Source organism: Pomacea canaliculata, linkage group LG6 (assembly GCF_003073045.1).
Source record: "Pomacea canaliculata isolate SZHN2017 linkage group LG6, ASM307304v1, whole genome shotgun sequence".
Lineage (NCBI taxonomy): Eukaryota > Metazoa > Mollusca > Gastropoda > Architaenioglossa > Ampullariidae > Pomacea > Pomacea canaliculata.
The window spans coordinates 8,306,862-8,332,583 of NC_037595.1; the positions used below are offsets into that span (position 1 = coordinate 8,306,862).

Here is a 25,722-nt window from a genome sequence, read left to right on the forward strand (position 1 = left end):
ATCAAAACCATTCTTTTAAGACCTTGGTTTACGAGAAGTCTTTTGTGGCTGTTAGGGAAGGGAGATAATGTCATTGGCGGCACAATCGTCAGGATTGCCATAGAAATTTTCTTTCCTCAATTGTGCCTTTTTTTTTTTATAAAAAAAAACTTGAGCATGACTTTTACATTTCCTTCATTACTGAAACCTGGCAACATCACAGTGATGACCCTACGTGCGAGGAGCTCTCCCTGTGCCAATTTGCCATTGTCTTAGTTTGGGATGTCTCGGAAAGATGCGTTTCAATATCTTTCACCCGGAGGCCAAGCCACTTAAACATATATTATCGCCAATATGCTACTAATACTACCCTAACATCTGGACACAAACTGCAGAACACAAAAGAAGAGGTGTAGAAAATATTTATTGAACATGAAGCGGAACCATTAGAAACCACAACTGCTTTGATGACCTTTTATCATCTAACCCACATCTACTAAAGACACAACTTCTCTTTGTGTCAAGCACCAAATTAGGATTTAAAAAAGAATCTAGTTGCATTTTGTACACTAATACTTTATCCTAGATGCAATACCACTTGAGGCTGCTTAGATTCATATTAAACATAACGGGGACTAGAAATCTTTCCTATCTCAATCTGCAATTTCTTGTTCCTCACCATATCCAGCCTAACTCCCAATATACTCCAAAAGATATGGACAGTTTGTGTAGATCTTAAAGGCAGCTTGGCAGACCCATAGCATTTTATTACTCCTTTATCACAGGCTAGATGAGGCACTTGTTTTGAATCAGTCAACTATTCTGCCTCCTTTCTGCAACTCATCTACACCTATTTATTTACACATTAAATACGAATCGCTAGTAGTATATTCCTGCCACTATGTTGTAATTATGAAAAACATTAAAAAAGAAGAAAAAATAACTTGTTAATACACAATGACATGCCCATCTTGTAGTCTGTTAAGTGGAAACAGATGACTGCAATATGTGCTCACTTTTCTGAAGCATCCATCACTGCTGGACTTCCAACTTTGACTGATTTCAGCTCATGCAAAGCTTTATTTCTGCAGGATTTTTTATTCCTCAAGCAAGTCACTTTTGGTTGTTAAAATCTTGAGGTTAACGTCTGCAACACCAGTGATCAGGATGCCTGAACTTTTAAAAATAGTCTGCATCAGATTAAATATTATCATCATGTGATCGCAAAAGTGGTATCCCAATCCAGTATGGTGATCAAAAGATCACTGGTATGGGTCTAGAGTAAACTTGTACTTTCCTCTTGATCACTATAAGCTATAAATGCTTTAGACAATAGCCCACAAAAAGATCATGTGACCAATTTCTGAACTTGCCAAAGATGTAGTTACATGGTGAATTAATAATTATCCTCTCCTATCAGCAGTATAGACCACTGTGCCAGAAAGAGCATTTATCAGCAGACAAGAACTCTTTCATAAGCTGATGAGCTGACTACTGCATTAATATTAAAGCTACATTAGTGTATTGCAGCCAGCTCCAAACTTTGTCAATGGAAAAAGTAACAGCATCAGATGTTAAAAAAAACCAAAAATATCCATGCTGCAGAGATACCCAGATGTACATCCTTGAACAAAAACCTTTAATTTTACTACATAACTGAAATATTCAAACATAGTGAAGAAACTCAGGTACATGCTTTTATGTACAAAATCTTCAGCCCTCCCCATCCCTTTCCAAGGAAAATACCAACAAGATAAAACTGGCAACAAGGAACAGGAAAGAAATGTTTTATAAACAATAACCATATGGCACAACTAGGAGGTGCAAAGAGGAAACTGTAGAATTTACTGGTAATCACATTAAGTATGGTCCATAGAGGTTATACAAATAGCCCACATCTAGTTAGCCAAAGAAATGAATGTAATTCAGAATTACCACTGAATCAGGGGGCACATTTTTTCACCAGCCATATTAAAATCAGTATTTCAAACAATACCTGTATGGTATGCCAATGATCGAGAAAACCATAATGAAAACCATTAACTTGCACATCAGAAAAATGCTCCCCTCCCAGAACAACAACAGTCTTGTAATGGAATTCAAACAGTTTTAAAAAAGTAATGGTCTCAAAACCATGGCACCAGTTACAAAGAAACAGCACTTCATACTTTAGAAGAAAATGTTGCCAAAATGCCAGGAAGAACTTTTTTCAAAATTGCATCACAAAAGAACCTCTTGCACACTCTGGTACCTTTTCCAGGGTTTAACATTTGGCTGTTTGGAATGTTAAGAAAATTCCCTTCAAAGAGAATATCTTCACACAAAATGTAAATGAATACTTATTAAGAGTTTTTTTAAAGCACGCAAATGCTAAAAATGCAACTGATAAGTCCTTGTTGGCAAGGAAGGAAACCAGAATGGTATGATGGTGAAAAAAAAAAACACTGAAAAATTATATACATGCATTGAAAATATCTATAAAATACAAGCAACTTATGCATTCTAAAGAAACTCATAATAAGTGAAACATCCAAATAATAATTTTATAATTAAGTCACTAGGTTAGATGAACCATTGCAAAGGTACAAAGAACAAAAGGCTGTTAACCATCACATAAACACCCCTGTACCAATGTGATCACTATTTTATGTTTTCTGCACACCAACCCTTATCTCCACAAGGCCAGATAAGTTCCATCTCAAAGTGATCAAGCAAATGCCACTACAAAAGATCTGTCTAAAAGCTATGATGATCATAAGAACAGAAAAGAATAGAGAGTCAAAAACAATGTCAAGACAATTACATGTTTGTGTGTGTGTGAGATTGCAACCTTTCCTATTTGAACAATGAATATGCAGTGCACAAAGTGCTTCTCTACAAGCCCCCCAAAAAAACCCAGCTGTAACACACTGCAAATCCCACTCAACCTAAAACAATCTCATACACTTCCATGACTAATTCTCACAGGAGGGATTCTTATAAAGCATTGATCAAACATGGATGAGAAGTAGCTCATCCACACAAAGTCAGCACAAAGGACTAAGAATCAAACATTTTTAGACATTCCCAGGCCACTTTATAGTTATGCAACAGGGATTATCAACAAGGTGATGCCAAAAGGCAAAATTTTGGCAAACTTGCAATTCACATACAGCATCACCTCCATTCTTGATAAAAGGCAGGGGAGCTTCCAAAAATATACCTATGCCATGTTAAAAACAATGTCATTTGTCATTAATATACAGTCTACTCTCATTATATCATCCCTAGTTACAACATACTGAAGCAGAACAGGCTATCATCATGTTATTGCTGCTGAGATGTTGCCCATCCCTTGCGATTTCAACAGATAAAGGTTACTTCATAAGTGGCTACAGGATACATTTGGATGGAAAGACAACAGTGTTTGAAACTGTTTTTTCATTCAGTGACTGATTGCTACTATTCACTGCAATAAGGGTTTATTAACTGCTCAATATCTGCACAGCCATACCCAACAGGCTGGTGTGCAACAGTCTACCTCAAATCACCAACTTTTGCCATTAGGTAAAATTTGGACAGATATGGGTCAGATAGTAAGTTAAGAGTGTATAATTCTTTGTAATGAACATTTTTGAAGGCATTTTATCTCTACCATGCTTCTTAGCACCAAGCTTGCCCAGAACTCCTTCAAAGCATTAACAATAATACAGCTAACAATAAAACCAGGGACATTCTTATCATAACACTTGATAAGTTAAAGGCCAAACTTCCATGTCTGGCAGGAAAGAATGGTACAACCTTTAGGAGGAAGATAAAGGTGACTGTCAGGCCAGATGGAAGCAATTAGTAATGCTTCCCCCCATGCTTGCCCCTCCCTCCCACATACCCATCTCAAACCATTCTTTCCCATCCTATGGTAAAAGTTTCATCTTGAACTCAAATAAAAAGGAAAAGATTTCAAGGAGAAAATATAGCAAACAAGCATCATTATAAGGCACTAGTTTTTAGGAAACATTTAATATACAGTTTAAGTTTTAAGGCAAACAACAGATCTCTCAAAACATAAGAGACCATAAAGATAACTGCTCTGAAAATACTTTGCAGGCTTTTTATGGAAATCTGTTACTTGTAGAAAAGTAATATTCCAGCTTTCTGTTCACCTTTAACAAGAGCAGGTAAAAATTAGGAAGTCTGAGGGGCATCGCAATTTACCTGAAAGACTTCCTATGATACAACGACAACAAAACAAAACGTATCACTTGTAGACTTTCATCTATCAGATCTTTCATGAGAAAAAAAAAACAAGTGCATTATCAGACCTTTCAAGGATCAAAAATATTAAATGTATAACAAGAATAAACCACCAGCCTGTGATCTCTCCCTATCCTTTCCAATGCTGTCACAAATAAGCAGTGAAACAGTGTGAACTCACGTGGACTTTCTCTGATATGTACAAAAATCTCATACCTCTAACTAAAGAAGTGTTATAGCACGAACAAGAATTTGTATTGTTGCATTATGATCCCTACGAGGCAAGTGGACTTAGATTTGCAGACATAGGATTGCACAAATCATGCATGCTGCAACAGTCAACCAGCTACCACACCACAGCCTTCTTATGCAGTGTACTTAACACACTGAGCAAAGAAATAAAAGACTCAAGAATCAGAGATGGATTAGCCTCAACTTGCAGAGCACAGGCTCCCAATAAAGATAAAGCTTACAGGAAGCAGAAACCGATTATCAATGACAAGTAATGATACACAAAATTTTCCGAATAAAAGTAGGCTCAATATTGAAACAAATTAAAAAAAAAAAAAAACTTAAGTCTTGAGAAGCGAAAACATAAAGACATTTGGTTTAAAACTAGATACAATTCAAAAATTGTAGGAAATGTCAAGGCAAGTGAAACACGTTAGTACACAGCTCCTCTGCGTTTTCCGATTGTCAAAGATTTTTATTAACAAAAAGTATCCTTTTTTCCAAAATCATCACCAGACACCACCTCAATACACCTACATCCTCCTCAACTGTTATTGAATCTGAGAATTCAGTGAAACAGAAGCCAATAAAACATTTACAGCAGTACAAAAAAAAATGCTACCATTAAATATTGGAACGCTCAGTTACTCCACAACAATTTTTGGATTCCGCTTATTTAAATCTTGAGAAATGTCTCCTGTGGGAAAAATAATCCACCAATATATAAAAAGTAATTTATTATTGAGACTTCTGTATCTGAAACATTTGAATACCAAAAAACATTCCATGCTTGCTCTAAAAAGAGTTAGATAACTGTGAACCACATTATTCACATGGGAAGTTTAAACAAGTATGACCAAAGCCTCTTTCATGTTTTACTTATTCTAAATGGCATTTAAGCTGTTAACCCCCGCACCCCCTAATCCCAAAATATACTTCATTAAGATTTAATAAAAACATATATACATATACATGTGTGGATGTATATTTCCTTGCTTGTTATCATGTGCTTTGAAATGAAAGGATATACAGAAAAAAATTATTTATGGTTTGTGTTAGAATTATACCAAAAAATTAATCCTTTTAACTTTTACAAGTATTCTAAAACCCATTAAAAAAAACCAAAAAAAAAACACTATGCAGCAAGCTGGAGCAGGTTATTTGGCCAGCATTTGAATAATGTTTAAAGAGTGCGGTAATTCTGCTGAGAACGTGAACGGTAGTACTTAAGACCAATGAAAGCGATGACCCCAAGTCCAAGACAAAGAACAATGCCACCAATGAAAGATGCAGCATCAAAGTGTCTGCCACTCTCATCACCTGCAGATGGGTTGCTTGGCACACCAGAGGTGGCTGAAACAAACAAAAATTATCATCAAAAGGACCATCACCAATTGTAATGACCTAAATAACAGCAGTTTTAACACCTCTCTTTCATATGTACAGATCATAAAGGGTTGGTTGGTTGTTGGTCCTTAATGTGTAAACAACAGAGGCTTTATGATGGCAAGAAATGATCAATTAACATCATAATAAAAGGGATAAATGTCAATAAGGGGTCGCACCACAGACTTTTCAGTCTTCTATAAATTCTGCAAAAAATTACTGGGACAGCTGAAGCTATCTTTGAAGCCTATTTGGCAGTATTGCAGCAATGAAGTTGGCAATAGTCTCAAAGTTAAGACTATGGCTAACTCAGGAAGTGAAATCTCTTGATGCTCATACAAAATTCTTGTCATGGAAATATCAGTAATCTAACGTTAATGTTTTACACTAAAGCTATCCAAAATGAAAGCAAAATTTTTCTGGATCAACTATTCCTACCCCCTTAATCTGTGTTCAACCACTACCAGCAGAGCCATTTTAAGTACAGTTTCTGCTTAAAGTATATTAGTAATGAAGTCTTCAAAAAACTAGTCCCATTCTAATCAACCACTTATAACAATAAACGAAGGAAAGCTGTTTCAATTTACTTATTGTCATCTAAGCTATCCAAAGTCGCCTAAGACCCATCAACTCTCCCTCAGTTAATTTTTGCCAAGCCATAAAAAGGACACCACTAAAAACCATCCTACCCTTCTCAACCATTCCATACACTGCTCAGTCCCTAAAACTTCAAAAGCATTTCCAGATTCAGATATGATAATCCCTTCATTTTTAGGATGGCGACAAGTAAACCTTCCAAGTCCTAATAATAATAATAAACGTGATTTATATAGTGCATGATCATGTTCACAAAGGAGCATGTTCTCAAGCTTGACAATGACAAACATTAAAAAGAAAACCAGTGAAAGTGTGTTCAGATACAAAAATGAACAAAAGTGTTACGTACAAGATGAGGATAAGGTTGTATCTCGCAGAAAACTTAAGTGCAATCATACATCTAAACCAGACCTGGGCGCGAACAGGGCGGCGCGGGTGGTCCGGATCCGGCCGCCTCCTGTCTCTGACCGCCCGCCCGCCAGTAACTATAATATACAGTATTGGGTAAAACTGAGTTAACTATATTAGTCCGGCCTCTAAAACCATCCAAAGAAGGTTCTCTGCGCCCCTTGGAAAATTAATTGCCTTTCACCCCTGATGTCACCATCCTCAAGACACCTACATCATCATACCCATACATTACAGTAATTTTCACTATGATCTGAATAAACGGAAGACAACAAAAACCAAAGAAATCAGGTATTAGAATCTTACATCCTGTTGTTGGTGTTGCTGTTGCCATTGTTCCTGTTGTTGGTGTCAGTTTTGCAGTTGTTGTCGTCAGTGCTCCTGCTGTCGTCGGTGTTCCTGCAGTTGAAACTGTTAAATTTGTAGTAGTCCTGGTTCTGTCGTCATTGATCCATTTGTTGTTGACCAGTACCAGTTGTTGTTTCATTTACAGTTGTTGTAGTTGTTGCCTGAGTTGATGTAGTGGATGTGTTCGCTGATGGTGAAACGGCATAAAACTTTATAATGACAACTCATACAAGTAATGTAATTGGTTATTTTTAATGATTTTTTTATGTTTTCTTGCAAAAATCAAACACAACAAACAAAGGGTTCGATTGATTAAAAAAAATTTTACTAGATGAGTTTCCATAAATTTATCTGGTGCTTATTTTTTGCATCTTTAGCACACGTTTCACTAAGGTCATCAGTGCTGCTTAGTGCTATGGCAGCGAAGAAAAGATATGGCAGCACAAAACTGTCCAAATGAAGTGCAAGAAAACTATCAAAGCAGTGAGAGGGAGGAGTGGGTTCCAAAAAAGGAAAATAAATCATACAAAGCCAGCAAACAAATATACAGTATTGGAGCTTACGTTACCGTCTCAGAAGCACCAAAACACATGTACACTCTACAATGTTTTTTCCGTTTTTATTATGTTTGTGTGTTTTTCTTTTCTTTTCTTTTTTTTTAGTATGTACTTTGAGCCTGCCTATAAGGTGGGAAAAAAGCGCTATACAAATTCAACATAATATCATCTCATATAAAGTGCATCCACCCTTCCACTTTTGTTGTCGGATTTGTTATAGCTGTTTTTATATTCTTTCATAATCATCTTATTTAAAGAAAGTCTGTGTTTTTCATGGCTTCAAAAATGTGGAGATCTGATGAAAAGATATCTGTTGTACAGACAAATTTTTAGCCATTACCAGGGTCTCACACTGTTCTGCGATGACCTGACAACCAAGAAATTCTTATGAGCTTTGTAAAGCAGAAGATGAATTGCCTCGAATTCTGGTCTTAAAATGTTTCTCAGTATTATGCTGCTACACTTACCTGGTGGTGTTTTGAGTATCACTTGTGCCTGCATAAACAAAACAGATAACCAAAATTATCTTCATGAGCAAAATTATAAGGATCTTCTCCAATAGAACAGTACAAAGAAAACAATGGGAAGTAGAAAAGAAGACAAGATAGTAGAAGGAAAAACAAAGGATGGAAGAATCGTGTGTGAAGAGGACACCAGGTCAAGGCAGAATGATAAAAACAGTCTGCAAGAAATTTTATGCTCACTCATACCGTATTCCAATGGTCATCTCAGCTTGGCTTGCTAAAATGTCAACAAAACTGCTGTGTATATTTAAAAGCAATTTTTTTTTTTTTTGAATGAGAACGGAAAGCATGGGTAGATGGCAAGTGTTTAAAGTGGAGACATGAGCGTGAGTGTAAATGTCTCATGACAGCCTCTTTTCTTCTTTGATGTAATGACTATGACTGAGGGGCTTCATTCATATAAATGCTGATGATTAACAGTACCAGGGAAGAAGGATTTTTGTTGCCTCATGCATGCGTCTTTGACTGACAGGAATATCTGACCATTTTCTCCAGTGATGTATTTAAGTCCTGACCAGACTGATAAAAGGTGTACAATTTTCATGTAAAACCTGTTGAGGTGAGTCTGCTTTGGTTTTAATTTCTAGACGAAAATAGTAATATGCTTTGTCAGATTTTTAAGTCGTACATTTTTCTGTCCAGGTTTTTTTCTTTTATTCTACCTTTCTGTGTTCAACACAGGCTGGCATGTTGAATCTAACTTTAAGAGGAATGGCAATGGTGGAAGTGTATTATTTTTTCTGATGGTGGAAGCTTCAGAAGTGGACTTTTCATGCGAACTTTCGATCAAAGATGTTTACTGTGGAGAGGAGGGGGTTACTGTTATGTGTTTCTTGTATAGTTAAAAGCTAAGAATTTCTGTTTGTTGTTATTTTTCCTATTACATTCATTTCAAAGTCAGATTTGTGTGTGATCTTAATTTCGTATAGCCATTGTGATAAACATGCCAGCCTTCACTACTTTCTTCCCAACAATCACTCTTACCTCCCCACAACACCCACCCTCATCCCAAGGTCAAACTAATCTTTCCCGTGGACTTTTTAAAACTTTTGAAATGTTGTTCTAGTTAACACATATTTTCAAACTAACTTGAATATTATGTAAGATATTTTATTTATACACTTTAATAAACCTGATGCACACTTACAAAAACAAACGAACTCTTTCTAGCACAGGCCATTAGCCAGCTTTAAACTAGTCACTTAGCAGAACAGAGACAGGCTCATATTTACAAAACATAAAGATAAAAGCTCTGTGGTACGTACACCAGTCTTCTTCCTTCGAGATGGTTTCATTTGAACAAAAGTCTGTCCCATTTTTACACCCTGATAAAAAAAGAAAGTTCATGAAAAGAACAAAAGAAGCACAATTCTTCAAGATCTAGGAATTTATCCATAGTATCCTAGACCATGAACAAGCATATCCTAGTCATATGCATTTTTCTCAAATGTGAGAATAAATAATAAGTATTAAAAGGCATAGAACCTATTGTGATTGAATAAACATGTCTACAGAAGAATACAGCTAAATTTTCAAATGACATTAACTTTTCAAGATTCAGAACTAGATACAACAGCAGTAAACTGAATATTTCGCAAACCAACAAAAGCTCCTGCCGCACTTATGCTATGAAATCCTTCTCTAAGACTATCCCCATCATGAGACAATCTCAGAAGAACTATCCTACTGCAGAAAACTATGATCTAGATCACAGATGAAAGACAACCAGAAAAGTTACAATGAACTAGAAGAGCGACTATGCAGAGATGCAGGTGTAAGAAAAGTTAAATTTTCCATAGTTTTAAAGCAGTTTGTCAACAGAATCAAATGCAAAAACCAAAGCAAGTTTTTATAAAGTGAAACCTATCTTTATCTAATTGTCTATTTCAGCTTACAACGTTCTAATTCAAATAGGATCAGAAGGCTGTTCTATCAAACTACTCAAATCTCATCAATCTTTCAATCTTATGCAACATACCTGGACCTGAACAATTGTAAAACTTGCAGCCAGGTATACTGCAACAGGATGTTGAATTATACTCTGAACAGTTCCCAGGCTGGGGATCTGAAATAAAGATATGTATACCTTTTGAAGTATTATAAACAAATGCCTGTCGTTACTGTTTGCTTCAAGGAAATAAAGCAGTGAAATATTGTAAAGTTAGATAAACACCACATTCACATTTTGTGAAATACAGTGATACCTCGGTTCTCGAACATAATTCGTTCCGGGAGGACGGTCGAGAACCAAATTGTTCGAGAACCGAAGCAATAAAACCCATAGGAAATAATGGAAACTGGATTAATTCGTTCCAAGCCCCAGAAAATGCCTATTTACTGGCCTAATTTGTATATAATATGTAGAAAAACATGAGTCTCAACAAGAAACAAGAAATAAAAGTGTATTTATTCAAACAAAAACAAAAAAAAAAATAAATAAATAAAATGTACAGTACAGTACAGTACAGTAAATTGTGTTTCATTTACTGTACCTGTACCAAACTTTATGGCAGGAGGGAGTGAATGTGGAGGGAGGAGGGAAGGGGGATGGTTATTGTTTTGAAGGGGAGTCCTCTTCAATAAAAACAGAGGGTAACTGCTCTTCGGGTGTTTCTGTTCTCTGTATCTTTTGCTGAGGAGAATCAGAATCTTGCTCTGCAGTTGCTTGTCTGATTTCTTTACGGAAGAATTTGTCAATTGTTTGCTGTTTTTTTCTCCTTTGCAAAATTTTGCGGAAAGTGGACATAACATTGTCATTAAAAATGTTAACTGCTCTATTTGCTACCACTTTATCAGGGTGATGTTGTTCAACAAAATTTGCGATTTCTGCCCATTTTGCACACATTTCATGACTCTCTCCACAAAAACGTGACTGTCTCTCTCTCTCTCTGCACTCACACTGATGACGCAAGCAAGGCGCGCTGGGCAGAATGAACGCCATTCGGCTCAACTCGGCTCATCTCGGACGTTCGGATGTTCGAGTTCCAAATATTTGTTCGGATTCCAAGACAAAATTTTCTCGAATTTCCTGGTCGAATACCGATTTGGTCGAAAGTCAAGGCGTTCGAGAACCGAGGTATCACTGTACATCTTTATTGTCTAATTCTGTCCACAATGGAGATAAAAACTGTTTTTTTTTTCAGAGCTCCCATAAGTAATCAACCACAGCACAAATACAGTCACTCCCAATGACCCACACTCAACAAAGACTGTCAGAGGCACACATTAATTAGTGTTACATGCTGTGGATAAGAAAACAAAGGTTCATTTGCCAAGCCTGTTTAACAGTGCTACTGCACTTGGTAAGGACTTGGTGAAAGCACTCTTCTTGGTGACCAGTTCTTTCCATCTACAGCCAGAGCAGAGCATAGTGATGTAGTGGATGGGAGTGGTCTGTGATGATGCTGAGAGATTTTAACCGCACAATCCTAGTGTCTGGATCCCCTAATGGTCTTTGTAGAAGGCCAATGCTAGTAGTCTTGACTACCCTCATCAAACTTTATTGTTGATAGAATGTTAAACCACACATAGAGATTGAATGTTAAAATACTCTTAATTAGACTGTGACATACTAACTCAAGAATAGGGTTGTCGTCTCCAAAATTCTTCTGTTGCCTCAGCAGATATACTTTCCTAGAAATGATGCTGGCGCTTTCATAGAAGCACAAATTCCTATCTAGCACTGGGTACTTAAAACTTTGCACATGTTCTACTATCTCACTGCCAATAACCACTATTGCAGACAGAGGCCAATATTTCCCTTCATCCTTCTAAAGACCAGTTTAGTTTTATAAACAATGAACACCTAATCACGTGATAACAAATTCCAAACAAACCATGACGGTACAGATTTTTTTTAGTAATCATTACTAGTGCTTCAACACTTGTTTACTCTAAGTTTTCTAATTTTCAGCATGGAATGTAAACAATGAAAGACATCTTTTTCATAAATTCGCCTGGTAGGTGTGAGACATTTTTCAGTCAAACTACAGATGCTCTGTCTAATCTTTTGTCCTCATCCCTCACTCCTACTCACCAACACACTTATGCAACATACCTTCACACACACAAAGCCTCAACTCACCTACCTTCTAATGTAAAAAACAGATTTTTATGTCATTTGTTACAACAATCAACATAAATATGAACACTCTTACAGGTTCAAAGTGACTATAGTAGTGGCTGGTAAACTGTTTACAAGGGAGCCCAAAGCAGTGGATTTGTGTGTGCCAACTGACCTCAGCATATAAAAGCAGTGCGCACAAGAGAGAAAAACTACAGGATCATTTTCCTAATCCTTGCAGTGGAAGAAAAGCCACACTAATTACATTGTAATCTTTCATGTGCTCTTACTATACTGCCTGGATTTCACTGTCAGTGACAGTTTTATAAATCAGTGAAGACATTGGTAAAATCAGAATTCCTACTGTGGCTTTAAAAAAAAAGAAGGGGAGGGAAAAAAGGCCTGTTGCTGATCTCATGTACCACTGGGAGTAAAAAATACACTACTGCCTTGACAATCTTTATTTGCTGAATAATTTAAAAGCAGCTGCACAGTTTTGACCTCCCTCTGTTAACATTTGGGAATAGTCACAATTACAAGTTGACATCTAAAAAGGAATGAAATATCTATTTAAGTATTTTAGGAATTAGCATCTGGTACTAAATTTGACTAGTAATGTTAAAAAAAAAAATTCTGCACTCGGGCTCAAACATTTCTAGACAATGAAGTTCAATAAAAATAGTCAATATCAAAGTGCAACAATTTATTTTGTTTTTCAGTTTAGACAGCCTACATACACTTATAGCTAAGAAACATTGATGTCAAAATGTCAAACATGCATACACACAGATCATGCAGTATCAATGTCATTACTATCATTGACACTAGACAGTTTGCCGACTGCTTTGGTTGTTTACTGAGTATGCAGATCCAACCAACCGTCACACATCACCCATGGTTTCCGTCATGCTTGTACTGTCACGCGCTCCTCTCAAAATTAGGGTGCGTTAAATATGAACCGGTCGCTGGAAGCCTACAAGTTTACAATAGGGCAGTTTTGTCGCTTACACACAAATGAGTTAAATTATTAGTAGTACACCTAAACACTCCTTTTTTTTTTTTTTGGTCGCCGCCGTATAAACATCTAGCTAAATCGGGGACTATCTCAAGTTCATTAATCTAATGTGTTCATGCTTCGCGTGAAACGACGGATAAGAAAACTTAAGGGGAAAAAAGTCGCTGATGGTTTAAAAAGAAAAGAAAACAAACCCAAACATTACTGAAATATTCGGGGAGTTATGCTACAACTTCTATTTAATGCACATCATTGATTATATGTATATGTAACCTGCACCCGCGTCGTCGCTGCGTGTAGTAAACAGCTACACACACCAATAAATAATTTTGAAAGTTTAAACTTGTGAAACACTTCTTACTAACGAGTACAAACAGACGATCCACCAAACCGAATCGTGTCTCGAATTCGTTGTCTGTTATTAGAAACTGCTTTCTTAAAATTAAGACAGTTTAAAATCTAAAAGGTGATGGCGGCGAGATGCGACATGGACCCCTCAGTGACACTCCGTACTTCCTGAAACATCAAGATCTCACCTGCTTCTCCAAGAGTTTCAAAAACACAAATTGTTTGGATGAAAAAGGCAAGTCCTATCACTGCGATGATTATCTTCATGGTGGATGTCAATGACAGCTTCTAGTACCAATGCAAAACCTGAAACGACTGAAACTCAAGACGCAGAACGTCACCTTAGAACTGTTTATTGCGATCTACGTTGTCTTTCTACGAAACGTGGACGTGAGTCGTGCGGATATTGTGAAAGTAAGACCCCGCAGTAAATGGCTGAGGAATCAAAACACATATTGAAACAAATTAAGTTTTCACAAATGAAAATTAAATGCTTATCATCAAATGAATTCTGATGAGTTATTAGTTCACAATCCTCTGCATTTTCTGCAATTTTCAACTTGCTGACTGAGGGAAAAGTGGCATAAGGGAGAAAACTTCTACTTTATCACAGAAACTCAGTAAATGGGAGGAGTTGCAGTTCTTAGATTGCGAATGCTTGTTACATCAAAACGTCGAAGAAAATCATAAAAAAAAACAAAAAAAAAAACAAAAAACCGAAAATATTTTTTCTTATATGCTTTTCCTTGCTGTCAATGAATGCAAATTGTGCGATATGTAGGCAGTTGTAGAAAAAAAAATCCAAAGGCGATATATATCATTATATTCATATATCTGCTCTGAAATAAAAACTTTGACTCAAAAGGAATAACACAGAAGCAATTTATATATGCATGAAATGAGTTGTTTGTGTTTGTTTGTTGCTTTTTCTTTTGTTTTTGGTCTAGTCGGCCATCACGGGGAGAGGAGTGTGGTAATTACAGCCACCAGCAAGCCAATTCTGCACCAGCCAGTCAGCTATAAATCTCCACACAATGCAAATGATTAACGTTGTTATTATAAAAAGATGTTTCGTTTTATTCACTTATTAAATCCTGGTTTATTCACAGACCATCTATGTCACATTTAAAGGCTCCAGTTTGTATTTTGCATTTTTGGAGCAAAACTTCACGATCTATGAAGCAGAACTATTCACAAATCTCTTCACAAACATTATTGAGAACATCTTCATAAATTACACATGTATTGGGAAATCATAGATAAGTCAGTTAACAAAGTAGTATTATAATGAGGAATTAATTAACATCTTATACAGACGTTTTTGAGACAACTTTAGTGAAGCGTGTACCATCAGCTGTACATTGTCATGAAATTTAATTGTAAAATTCGATGTTGATACTCATTTCAGGCTTGAAGTTTGAAGTATCTGAAAGGAAAGAAAAATCGAGAGATTGAAGATGGTCGTTAGGGAGAGAGCATTAGGTAGCGATACAGTGTGCGTGTGTGTGGGCGTTCGCGCGTGCGTTTGTGTTGCTGAGAGAGAGACTCTATATCACTCGGTCATATGTACGTAACAGCAATCAACTGAATAACGAGTGATTTTTTGTGGGAGTGATTGAGGAGAGAGGCATGCGCTTGCTGTAGATGTAAGCACACGATGATAAAAGAAAAGGATGTAAATCTCTTGAAAGGAGTGGCAGTGCGCCTGTTGACACTTCAGGCCTTGTGGTAACGCAGAAAACCCTGCAATTTTTAATACGTTTGACATACGTCTCAAATGAGAGAGAGAGAGAGAAAAAAAATAGAAAGCAAGACGGATAGAGAGAGAGACTGAAGAGGGGAGACGCAGCAGAAACAAGGAAAACAAACAGACGGGGAATACACAAGACGACGAATTGCGAGGGCATCTTTGACCTCATTGGACCAGTTTATTTGACGGTTCGTTGATAAATCATGTTTGCTGTAATGACACATGAAAATGAGTGTTCAGAGCTCGAAGGTTTTACATTGCGTGGTAATTGGATTTCTTCTTCATGTTGTAACAGCGGACGGCAACAAAGATGATGATGGCCACTCCAGCTGCCACCGCCATGCCGCCGAAGAAGGAGGCCACGCTGAAGGAGTTTCCTTTCTGAGGCTGTGCCGTCGTCGAAGCCGTCGTCCCCGTTGACAAATGCGAGGTGGTGGGGCTCGTGACGGTCGTAATGTTGCCGTGCTGTGTGACGTTGCTGTGGAGTGTGGTCTCTCCAGTGACGTTGCTGTGGAGTGTGGTGGTCTCTCCAGTGACGTTGCTGTGGAGTGTGGTGGTCTCTCCAGTGACGTTGCTGTGGAGTGTGGTGGTCTCTCCAGTGACGTTGCTGTGTGTGGTGGTCTCTCCGGTGACGTTGCTGTGTGTGGTGGTCTCTCCAGTGACGTTGCTGTGGAGTGTGGTGGTCTCTCCAGTGACGTTGCTGTGTGTGGTGGTCTCTCCAGTGACGTTGCTGTGTGTGGTGGTCTCTCCAGTGACGTTGCTGTGGTGTGTGGTGTTTTCGGCCTTGGCACCATAGGAATCTGCAAGAAGGGCCATATTTGCTTCTACAGAAGCGCCTGAAAAAAAATATCAGCATCATTTATACGTCATCGTGATAGTAGGATTGTAAGACAACGGAAACGGAAGCATCCCATCATGACACTGTGCATGGTATTAAACAGTATTCAGGAAACCTTCAAGTCTTTGTCATTTGCCAGGACTGACTCAACACTGCACCACTTGGTTATACTTGGCGAACATAATGTTTTAGAGTCACATAATCAAGCTAGATTGAAAAAGCGTATCAAAATACACGACTTTTATTTGCCTCTATTTATATGTCGTCTCTCTAAATTCCGTTGTCTCGGATCAAATAAACAGTTTATCTGTTCAGGTTTACTTAAGGAGATGAGATCGTCTGAAAAATCAAGAAAACATGAGAGTTTTTTTCGAATGGTCGCATTGATAATCGACCATTAATTAAGAGTGCCACTCGTATACCTAACAAAGTAGTAATTTACAAAGTACAGACTTGATCACTTATGTGTCTTGCAAAATGATAATAAGCAGTGAAGAGCGTCTCTTATGTAACTTAAAACTGTTGATTAACAGTGAAAAGCGTCACTTATGTGACTAACAAAGTGTGTTGTTATCGGAGCTCGTGACTAGCTAGTGGAAGACCCTTTCTCCCTTTATGGGTGGACAATGAAGGTGAATTGATGACTTTCAACGTGCTTTAAGGGAGGTCAGTGAGAAAGGGGATAGGAAAGATGGAAGAGGAGGCAGGAGAGAGAGAAAGCAAGCATAGCATGACTCCTACAAATGATTTTATACCTCCTTCTAGAGTTATTATAAGTGGTTACCTCAAGCTACCGATCGATTGTCCGTGGCTGTCAGCACAATAAATCATCGGAAAAAAAAAAATTGCAATTCGCAGCGGTTTTTGTTTTTTTTTTATAAAAACTACAGATGAAAGTAAGCTCCGTCGAATCGCGATTATTTCCAACTAGTAATTTCCCCACATATAATAATAGTAAAATAGTATAATACAATAAACCATATTAAAAGCCTACAGACAGAGAAACGCTGTTATCTCCCTTCTTCCAAAGCCACGTCATACACACGAGCCTAACACCTGCGCAGCTAGTCATAAACACGCGTGCAGGACGTGCTGATGACAATGTTAATGAAAATATTGATGATATTCCCTGTTTGTCGTTTTCACTAGCTTTCGTTATCTGTCTCCATGTTATCATAAAAAGTTTACTTGAAGATAACTTTGACATTATTTTTAACGCTGCTGGCAATTTAAGAAAAGATCTTATCATTGTCTATCGCTGAAGCTACATTATTTAGAAACTGTACTGTTTCTTGTAAATATGCATTACTGCTTGCTCCACTTTAGACATACCAACAAGCAAAGGATAATTTTTACTCAGTAAGAAGAACTATTTACCTTCGACTTTCATCAGAGCCACGCCCCCCAGGACAAGGATTATCCACAGCATCTTCGCAGTACGATTCACCATTTTTTATTTGTTTTTCTTTCTCCACGAATGACTGTCTTTGTCTCAAATATCAAAAGCAGAAAGAAGAGACTTTTTTCTGCACACTCAGTCGACAAACTTTTGCTCTGCTTAGCACGAGATCTTCGCTCGCCCAAGGCAACGGCTTAAATGTGCAAGATACGCCGATACGACGTCCGCTATTCATTCAGAGGTCGGAGGTCAGAGGTCACCTGACTCACTTGCATTGTTCATCGTCCGTGGAAATGTTATGAAATGGCTTGTGACACTCCTTTTCGGTAGGATTGAGCAAGGTGGCGGGCATGTTTAAAGTTCTACGTTTATCAGTTAGGGGCGTGTTTCGAGGGGAATTTTTAAATGTAAGATCGATTCTTGAAGACACTATTGAGTAATGATCACGTTTGAAGGGGATTACTTAGATTTTTTTTTAAAGAAAGAAATTAATTCATGCATCTTACTATTAACGATCACGCAGAGCAAATCCTGTTTGCCATGTACGTATATGGACATCCGCCACTGGTAAAACAATTGTGTTGCTGTTGATAGCAAAAGGTGAGGGTTGTGATGTGTTTGTTTGCTTGTTTTGCGCGTGCCTGTTTACAATGAAAGACAAGGCCAATGAAGATCTCGTGAGTTGGATTACAGCTATTATCACACTGATCCCGACGTTATCTTTTTTGTATGTCAGGAAATTCCTTAGTAGCCTATACTGTGATAGTAGTGAGAACACACAGTGATACCAGATAACGAGACAGTCCTGTTACAACATACCATTGTCTACATTAAGTTGTACACGATCGTCTTCGGTTATAACATTCGACGATACACACAGCATCATCATGCATGCTTGAAAGAAAAGAATGAAAGTAACATGATCAGGGATGGAAAAACTGATAATATACAAAAGCAATAACCATCAATAAAGACATTAAGTAATCTGATAATTTAATAACATTGATAAAATAAAGATGTTACATTCATGCAGATCTTGGATTATATTAAACAGGCAAGATCATTTTTTTTAGGTCGATACTAGTGTGCGAACAATTGACGAGGTAGACCGACTAATAAGCTGGTTTCGCAATACGAGGGTTCAACGAACAGTCAAGATGGAGATACACCTTGAGATCGATTTTTTTTTTTTTTACATGAAACGTCTCCGAAAATATTCCGCGAAGGAACATTTAAAAAAAAAGCCTTAGTTGCTCCTTGATGCAAGCAGTCTGGCACGTCTGTCATCTGTAATTAACGTCCCACTGGAGCAGACTCGTATTGGCGACAAAAGTCGTCCATGGCGCCTGTTGTCCAAGGGTTCGTCTCCGGGAAGGCCGTGCTGACGGCGCCATATTGTATCAGCGCGCGCTTCAGCTTCTCGCCAGCTTGACCGTTAAACTGCACCACAGCCACATGCTCACCAGCTGGACCATTGAACATGGAGTAGCTAAAGCCTGCCAGAGGACCGGACGTGAAAGTGAAATGGTTCTTCTGCTGGGTGGTACGTGACGCTTTGAGTTCCGAGAAGCCGTTGTCCTCCGCCACGCGCTCGATCTTGTCCACGTAGGCCGCCAGGTCAACATCGCTTCTCAAGTGGAAAGCGACGAACATGTCGTGAGGGTAAGCAGCGCTGGAGTGGTTGTGGCGTGGGCTGAAGACGGGGTCACCCAGTCGCTGTCCGTCTGTGTACAGCAACGTCTCCACCACGTAGTTGTCGAAGAGGCTGAATCGCAGATCCAAGCGCATGTTGCCGGAATCGGAAATGTTAGCCACGCCTACCTCGCGAGGCGCTACCTGCCATGCGTCGGCATCCAGGAGTTCTTTCTGGAACAGCATGAACTCAACGTTATCACCGTGGATGTTCACGCCTTGCAGAGGCTGCCGCAGGTCTTCGGCGCCCAGGACGGTTGTGTAAAAGTCCACAGACCGCCACAGGTCGTCCGTGCGCGTGCCGAACTGGAAGAGGCCATAGAGTTTGCCTGGCACGCCGGCCGCCCGCTTGTACTCGTTGTCCACGCGGCCAGACATGAAGGCCGTGGCCACGGCTCGTCGGCGGCAGTAATGGCGGCCCACGTTGTTGCGAAACAGCTGCGTGATGCGGTACAGCTCCAGCTGCTCACCGTTGGGGCCCTTGAAGTAGGCGAAGGACAGCCCAGAAAAGTCGCCCTGCAGGAAGGTGATACCCAGCCGCTCTTCTGGTACAGCTCGCCTCTCGGCCTCGCTATGGACCTGCGCATAGTAGGTGTGTGCTTTCAACCTTGTAAACAGGTACTACATGCAACAAAAGAAGAGGTTTCCCAAGACGAGATCTGAACCCTGGGCAACCATTACTGTTATGGTGCCAAGTGTATGACCCCTGCGACACCGGACCATGTCAATGGCAGAGGAGGTGCTGGATGTGGCAACAACAGAATGGAGGTAGTAGGAGTTGCAGAATGATAAAGACAACAGCAGGAATTAAAAAACACAACTTTGATATCTATGCAGTATCAAAAGTAGATAAAGAACAACAGCAAAACACCAATAATAAGAATCCTAAGACCAGGGGCAAAATGAAGAAGAGGGACAACTGCACGCCTTTCATACCTCTACAGGTCTGTTGAACTTGACCTGGGTAAGGTTCAGCTCAACCGCTCTTGCCTCCACTTGAGCGATGTAGTGGTTGAAGTCGACGTCGTCCTGCACCCAGAAGCAGAGGTGTGGTGCAGCGATGTAGGCCGGACTAGTGTAGGGCTCCACGACGGAGAAGGCTGACCCTTGACCTGTTCCTTCTCGCTTAGTGAACTGCATCAGCTGAACGAGGCCGTTGTCGAAGACCACAAACTCAACTCGCACCTTTAGAGACAAATTAAAAAAAAAAGCAGTCAGAAAGCAGCCTTGACATTTAACCTTGCAATGCTGCTCAAACGGATAGATGTGTATTTAAAAACAAGCATGTCACTTCGACTAGTGTGGGTGCTTTTTCCAGTTAGAAACAAAAACAAAATAGTACCCTCATATACATACTGAAAATTCTCCTGCGAACATTGACTTTTATTGCTGTATTTAGAAAAGCCCCGAAAGCATTATCATTTATGCTTTTTTTTTTTTTTGTTTAGTATTCTCAAAGCAAGTATAAACGTCGAAAAAAGAATCTTTGTTGATAAGATGGGGCGTTCATCTACTGTATCAGCACCAACGACCTTTTTCACATGACCGCAGCCCTCGCCCACCTCGTAGGTTCCGTCGTAGCCAATGTTGGGAACACCAACTGGTTCTGCTCCTCGTTCTCTGGCCTCTTGAAGTTCTTTGAAGAAAAAAAGTTGGTAGTGCTCGTCGCCATGGAAGCGATGGCTCATTTCTTGTGCATGCATCCCTCCTAGAAGCTTCAAAAAAATATTGTAGAATCGTTAAGTTTCTTTTAAATCGTTGACCGCTTGCCTTCACACCAAAGAACAACGTATGATAGACCTAGCAACAGCAGGTATATTCGTATACATTTTTGAGATATTGTCGAGCATTCGATTCCACATCATGCTTACTGCGAATTAGGCCCTTCAAAACAAACAAACACTCAATCATTTCTAATAGCCGTTTGGAGGGTGGTTTAGACTGATTTCTAAGAGAAAGGTGACCGAAGAAGCGTTTAACTGAACGAAACAGCCCACCACGTGCCTGGTGACGTCACTAACCTCAGCGTAAAACTTCAGAGATGACTCGATGTCATCGGTGGTGACGGAGATGAAGGCGATGCCGTGTAAGTGGTTGTCAGAGTCCCCGTGTGCCAGCCAGGGGACCTCAGTGAGGATCAGCAGAGCAGCGACCACCGCCATGCGAACAGGCATCTTGCCGACAAGGGTGTCTTCAGGTCTGTCAGCACCTGTTCCTGCCGCGTGCTGCCCGATTTATACCTCCTGCCACGGTGAGGACTGCGAGGTCAAGTTCAAACGACCCCAGTCAAACCTTTGACATCATCTGCTCTGTTTTCAATAGCAAGAGTGTTCTCCTCTTGTGCTCCCCTACAAACTATTTCCCAGTGACAAAGCGATTTTAACCACTTTGGCATTGATAAACTTGAACTTTCATAGACATCGAAATGGAATTTGCTCATCGAGGGAAGTCTGCTTTTTTTTTCCTTAAAGGGAAAAGCTAGTCAAATGGTAAGCTGTAAATCATAGGAACTGACATTCTGAATCATATAAAATCAAAAGCTAGGTTAACAAAAGGATCATTTACTTACAATTGCATCTAAAACCGAGCTTTGGAGTGATTCATTAAATGCTGTCAGAGACTGCTCCTACAAGGAACAGAAAACAAATGAATTTGTTCGCAATGCGGTCTCCGCCCTGGTCTGTCAAGGGGAGAAAACCGGTCTGTTATGTCACTTGACACGACACCTTACCCAAGACAGTCCTCCAGGGATGTGTGGAAAAGATATCAACGGGGTAAACAGAAAAAATGGTGACTGACAGTCATTAAGGAATGGAGTGGTTTCCAAATGGGAAACTTACTGAAACGGGTGCACTATTGCACTCCTTCACCATTGCTGCCCATTCCCCGCCTCGACTATTCACAGTTAAGAGAGAGAGGATATCTGTCTTTATTTGTGTACTGGAATCTGTACATATTCTACTGACAATGCAAACCCGTCTCAACGCGTCACGCCAAAGGAAGTTCATTCCTTTTGCGATTGAATTCCTCTATTTTTCACCTACTGAGATCGTTTGCTAGACAACGTCTTTAACGATTGCCATGTTCACACTGTGCAGTAGCTTTAGTGGAACTCTGTGTTGCTGTTTGTCTGTCACTCCAGTATTCTCCAGTTTGTTCAACTTTCCATCACTGTGCTCGTCTCATCACTGCACAATCTCCAAATCCAGGACAAAGCATTTTGACGACCCCACACAGGAGACTGTTAGCTCTCTCGAGTAAAGGTCCACAGACATCACTCGACAAGACAACACAACGTGGTGGCTTACTCAAACCGCCTCAGACTTCTGGTTTAGACAGGACCGAAATAAACGACGATTTGCAACCCACAATTCTTATTGAAAATGATTCAGAATGTCAACATTCATCATTTAAGCCCAACATACCATTTTACTTGCTTTTTCCTTTAAATTTTTTGTGGAGATGGCAGCTTGAAGAGGTTGATGGGTCCAGAGAATCTAGTGCAAGCTCGAACTTTCGACCGAAATCTTGGTGACAGTTCGTGAGAGAAGACACCTTCAGACTTAAATAAACAAATCTCTTATGGCCTCATTTCTGATGATCTGAATGCTCTGGTTGAGTTCAGATGACCTTTTTCAAAATTCAAACAAGACCAACTTCTAAAATTTGCAAGTCACTCTGTACAACAGCGGCGCATTTATACCTACATACATCTCACAACACTTAGAGGACACATTAAGCATGTTCCTTACTCACACAAGCTGCAACTGCACACTTCTCCCTATAAACCATACATGCGGCGCATGCTAACACTGCATACAATCTGTACTCACTAAATATTATTGTTTTTACAGTTAATTCCAGTTTTGATTATTCCTTCTGTGAGATACTTTTTTGTTTTGCCTTTGTGCATGGTCTTACACCATTGTTTTTACAGGTTGCATGTAGCTTGTCTCTGCACCTCTGATAATTTGTTTTACTATCTTTATTTAATAATCAGTATTTTCCAAATTTATTATTATTATTATTAGCAACACATGAAATTTCACGTGACTTTGGTGTTGTCTCTGTTCAATCTGTCGTGCTGACCAGCTCTGACCTGCAAATGAGGTCGCTGAATGCAGACAGTTTCATACGTCCACGTGCATCTCTGTGATAAAATTTAATCCCTTCTTCTTAAGGGCAGAGAAGGACTTCCTCAATTACATTTCCCAGTAGTATAGGCGAATATTTAGGGTTAGAGACTACAGAAAGTTAAGACAGACGATGAATAGGTAGATGGTCTCTTAGTTCTCTCTCTCTTACATACACACACACACTCGGATGGAGAAAGACGAGGAAAATGGTCAATATACTATGATGATGATGATGATGATGATGATGGATGATAGATGATGGATGATGATGATGATGTCATTTAAGAGCCCATTCCCCCTGTGGAATTGTGTTAGTGGCAAGGTTAGTGCACTTAAATGCGTTGCTTGAAGTTACTCGCTTTACTACGGCACTATTCAAAGCAAACACTTTTATGATGACACTCAGGTTTTATTGACACAGTGTCGCCTTTTGGCCTTTCTCTGGGACTTCTTTCCACCCTGCCTAGAAGCCTAGAAGATTGGAATTAAAAAAAAAAAAACCAGCGTCTTGGTGAATGTCATGCACTTGAACCAATCCTTCTTCTTGACACGGATTTAGCGTGTGGACAGCTTGAAATGTGGGTTAAGATTGTGTGTGGTGGGAAGAAGGGAAAAATGTCATTGTACTGTTACATTAAAGCCTTACGTGTGGATCTTTATGATACAAACAACGGCTTAACAATGCATAAGGACGCCAGAACATCAGTGCATTTATGGCACATCTTTATCTCTGCCCCCAATGTTCCTTCTTCTATATCGTTTAAAACTCCCTGGGACTCTTTTACAATAACTGTCCTGTCAGTTGGTCATCAAGGGTCGCAAACGAAGCTGAACTGTGGCACCAGCAACCAAACACATATACAAACGAACGTGCATAACTTATATAAATACAAGGCTTCACTTGATAAACTTTTTTAGTATTAATAATTATAATAATTAGTTGCTAAATCTTCCGGTTTCATGTTTCATGTTTGTTATCAAATTGGGATATATGGTTTTATTTGAGTCAAGCTTATTCCTGTGTGGCGTCTGTGTAGTGAAGTCCATTTCCTAACTTGACAGATTGAAAGTTCCTGTTCTGGAGAGACCATGATTAAAGTGAAAGGAGAGATAAAAGTTGCGGTGTGCCAACTGCCAGATGACACTTCCTCACAACATTTCCACATGCTATCTGTCTTTTGCTCTCGCATAGGACACATTGGAGTTACTTCAGTATCCAGATTGTATTCCTTTTATTTCGAGCTAATGGAGAATAGAGAAAATAAACATGCCCCAGCACAATGTACACCAACCAGTCTTAGTACCATGATCAAATCATGGATAAAAAATCTCCTTTGCCAAATTCGGTGACAATTAAGCAAACAGAGTGGATTTGCATAGGTTTGAACCTCCGCCCATCACCCGACTCACCCAAGCGCACTCAGGCTCTCTGTGTTCTTTATTTATGAAGTTTGTAGCATACATCTAAGTCACAGTTTCTACAGTGAAAATTATTAATAATAATAATGACAGCGCTTCTGCTTAAGCCAGGGGTGGGCAATTAATTTTCCCAAGGGCCGGATGAGAAACTGGGATCTAGAGGCCGGATGAGAAACTGGGGGTTCCAGGGGCCGGACTTCAATATAGTTAACTCAGATACCAAAACTGTAGTATAGTATATTTACTGTGGGCGAGCCAGCGGGCGGCCGGTCAGAGACAGGAGGCGGGCCGGATCCGGCCGCGGCCGTTTGCGTGTTTAAAAGTTCGGCTCCTTCAATTTTTTTCAATGGGGTCCCAGGGGGCGAAGAACAGATACAAAATTGAAGTAGTATCTGACATCGTAGCCCAATCTATTGCGGTCGTCTGCTACAAGGTGAGAGTTACTTCCCTTGCACTGAGTTTTTTTTTTTTCCCCCTTACCGGGAAGAGTTCCGTGAATCTATTTCCAAGATGTTGACAGCATAGTTAAACTCATCGTCTCAGAAACAGAAAGTGATCCCACCAAGTACAGTGAGCATAAGCTCATCACAGATGCTTGCACACTCTTGATGGCACAGAAATCTCGCCGTTTCTGACAAGACATTACGTATGTTGATTTGTTGAATTTTTTTTTTTCACATTGTGAAGGGACCCCTTAGAGTTAGTCTGGGACCCCTTAGAAATCTGAAGAAGGGGTCCCTGGGACCCCAACGAATTTAGCCTTAGTAGAAGCCCTGTAATGATAATAATTTTATAGCCC

At 39.4% G+C, this 25,722-nt stretch overlaps 2 protein-coding genes and 1 long non-coding RNA gene across 5 annotated transcripts; all 3 read right to left on the reverse strand.

Moving 5' to 3' along the window:
* Positions 1 to 384: 384 nt before the first annotated feature.
* Positions 385 to 7,310, reverse strand: LOC112565569. Its single transcript, XR_003099439.1, has 2 exons — positions 7,141 to 7,310; positions 385 to 5,796 (listed from the first exon to the last, which is right to left on the reverse strand). It is a non-coding gene; the product is annotated as an uncharacterized LOC112565569 (long non-coding RNA).
* A 7,435-nt stretch (positions 7,311 to 14,745) lies between these two features.
* Positions 14,746 to 17,905, reverse strand: LOC112565567 (sialomucin core protein 24-like). 3 transcript variants are annotated; one of them, XM_025241084.1, is made up of 3 exons: positions 17,655 to 17,905; positions 16,082 to 16,275; positions 14,746 to 15,922 (listed from the first exon to the last, which is right to left on the reverse strand). In XM_025241084.1, exons 1-3 carry the CDS (start codon positions 17,725 to 17,727, stop codon positions 15,692 to 15,694), a joined length of 498 nt encoding a protein of 165 aa, XP_025096869.1. In that variant the 5' UTR covers positions 17,728 to 17,905; the 3' UTR covers positions 14,746 to 15,691. The 3 variants fall into 3 exon arrangements, with proteins under 3 accessions (XP_025096869.1, XP_025096868.1, XP_025096867.1); XM_025241083.1 differs by having other exon boundaries at positions 16,022 to 16,275; positions 17,655 to 17,902; XM_025241082.1 differs by having other exon boundaries at positions 14,746 to 16,275; positions 17,655 to 17,902.
* Positions 17,906 to 18,648: 743 nt separating this feature from the next.
* Positions 18,649 to 21,734, reverse strand: LOC112567123. The gene is made up of 4 exons (XM_025243670.1): positions 21,390 to 21,734; positions 20,931 to 21,083; positions 20,305 to 20,553; positions 18,649 to 19,947 (listed from the first exon to the last, which is right to left on the reverse strand). The coding sequence occupies exons 1-4, from the start codon at positions 21,540 to 21,542 to the stop codon at positions 18,970 to 18,972; spliced, it is 1,533 nt and encodes a 510-aa protein (XP_025099455.1). The 5' UTR covers positions 21,543 to 21,734; the 3' UTR covers positions 18,649 to 18,969.
* Between the last annotated feature and the right edge of the window lie 3,988 nt (positions 21,735 to 25,722).

Excerpts from the sequence above, each read along its gene's own strand:
- LOC112565567 (XM_025241082.1), bottom strand. The coding sequence starts at position 17,727 with ATGGTGAATCGTACTGCGAAGATGCTGTGGATAATCCTTGTCCTGGGG. Across the intron at positions 16,276-17,654 it reads GGCTCTGATGAAAGTCGAAG|GCGCTTCTGTAGAAGCAAAT; the intron begins GTAAATAGTTCT and ends ATTTTTTTTCAG.
- LOC112567123 (XM_025243670.1), bottom strand. The coding sequence starts at position 21,542 with ATGCCTGTTCGCATGGCGGTGGTCGCTGCTCTGCTGATCCTCACTGAG. Across the intron at positions 21,084-21,389 it reads CTCTGAAGTTTTACGCTGAG|CTTCTAGGAGGGATGCATGC; the intron begins GTTAGTGACGTC and ends ATTTTTTTGAAG. Across the intron at positions 20,554-20,930 it reads GCTACGACGGAACCTACGAG|GTGCGAGTTGAGTTTGTGGT; the intron begins GTGGGCGAGGGC and ends TTGTCTCTAAAG.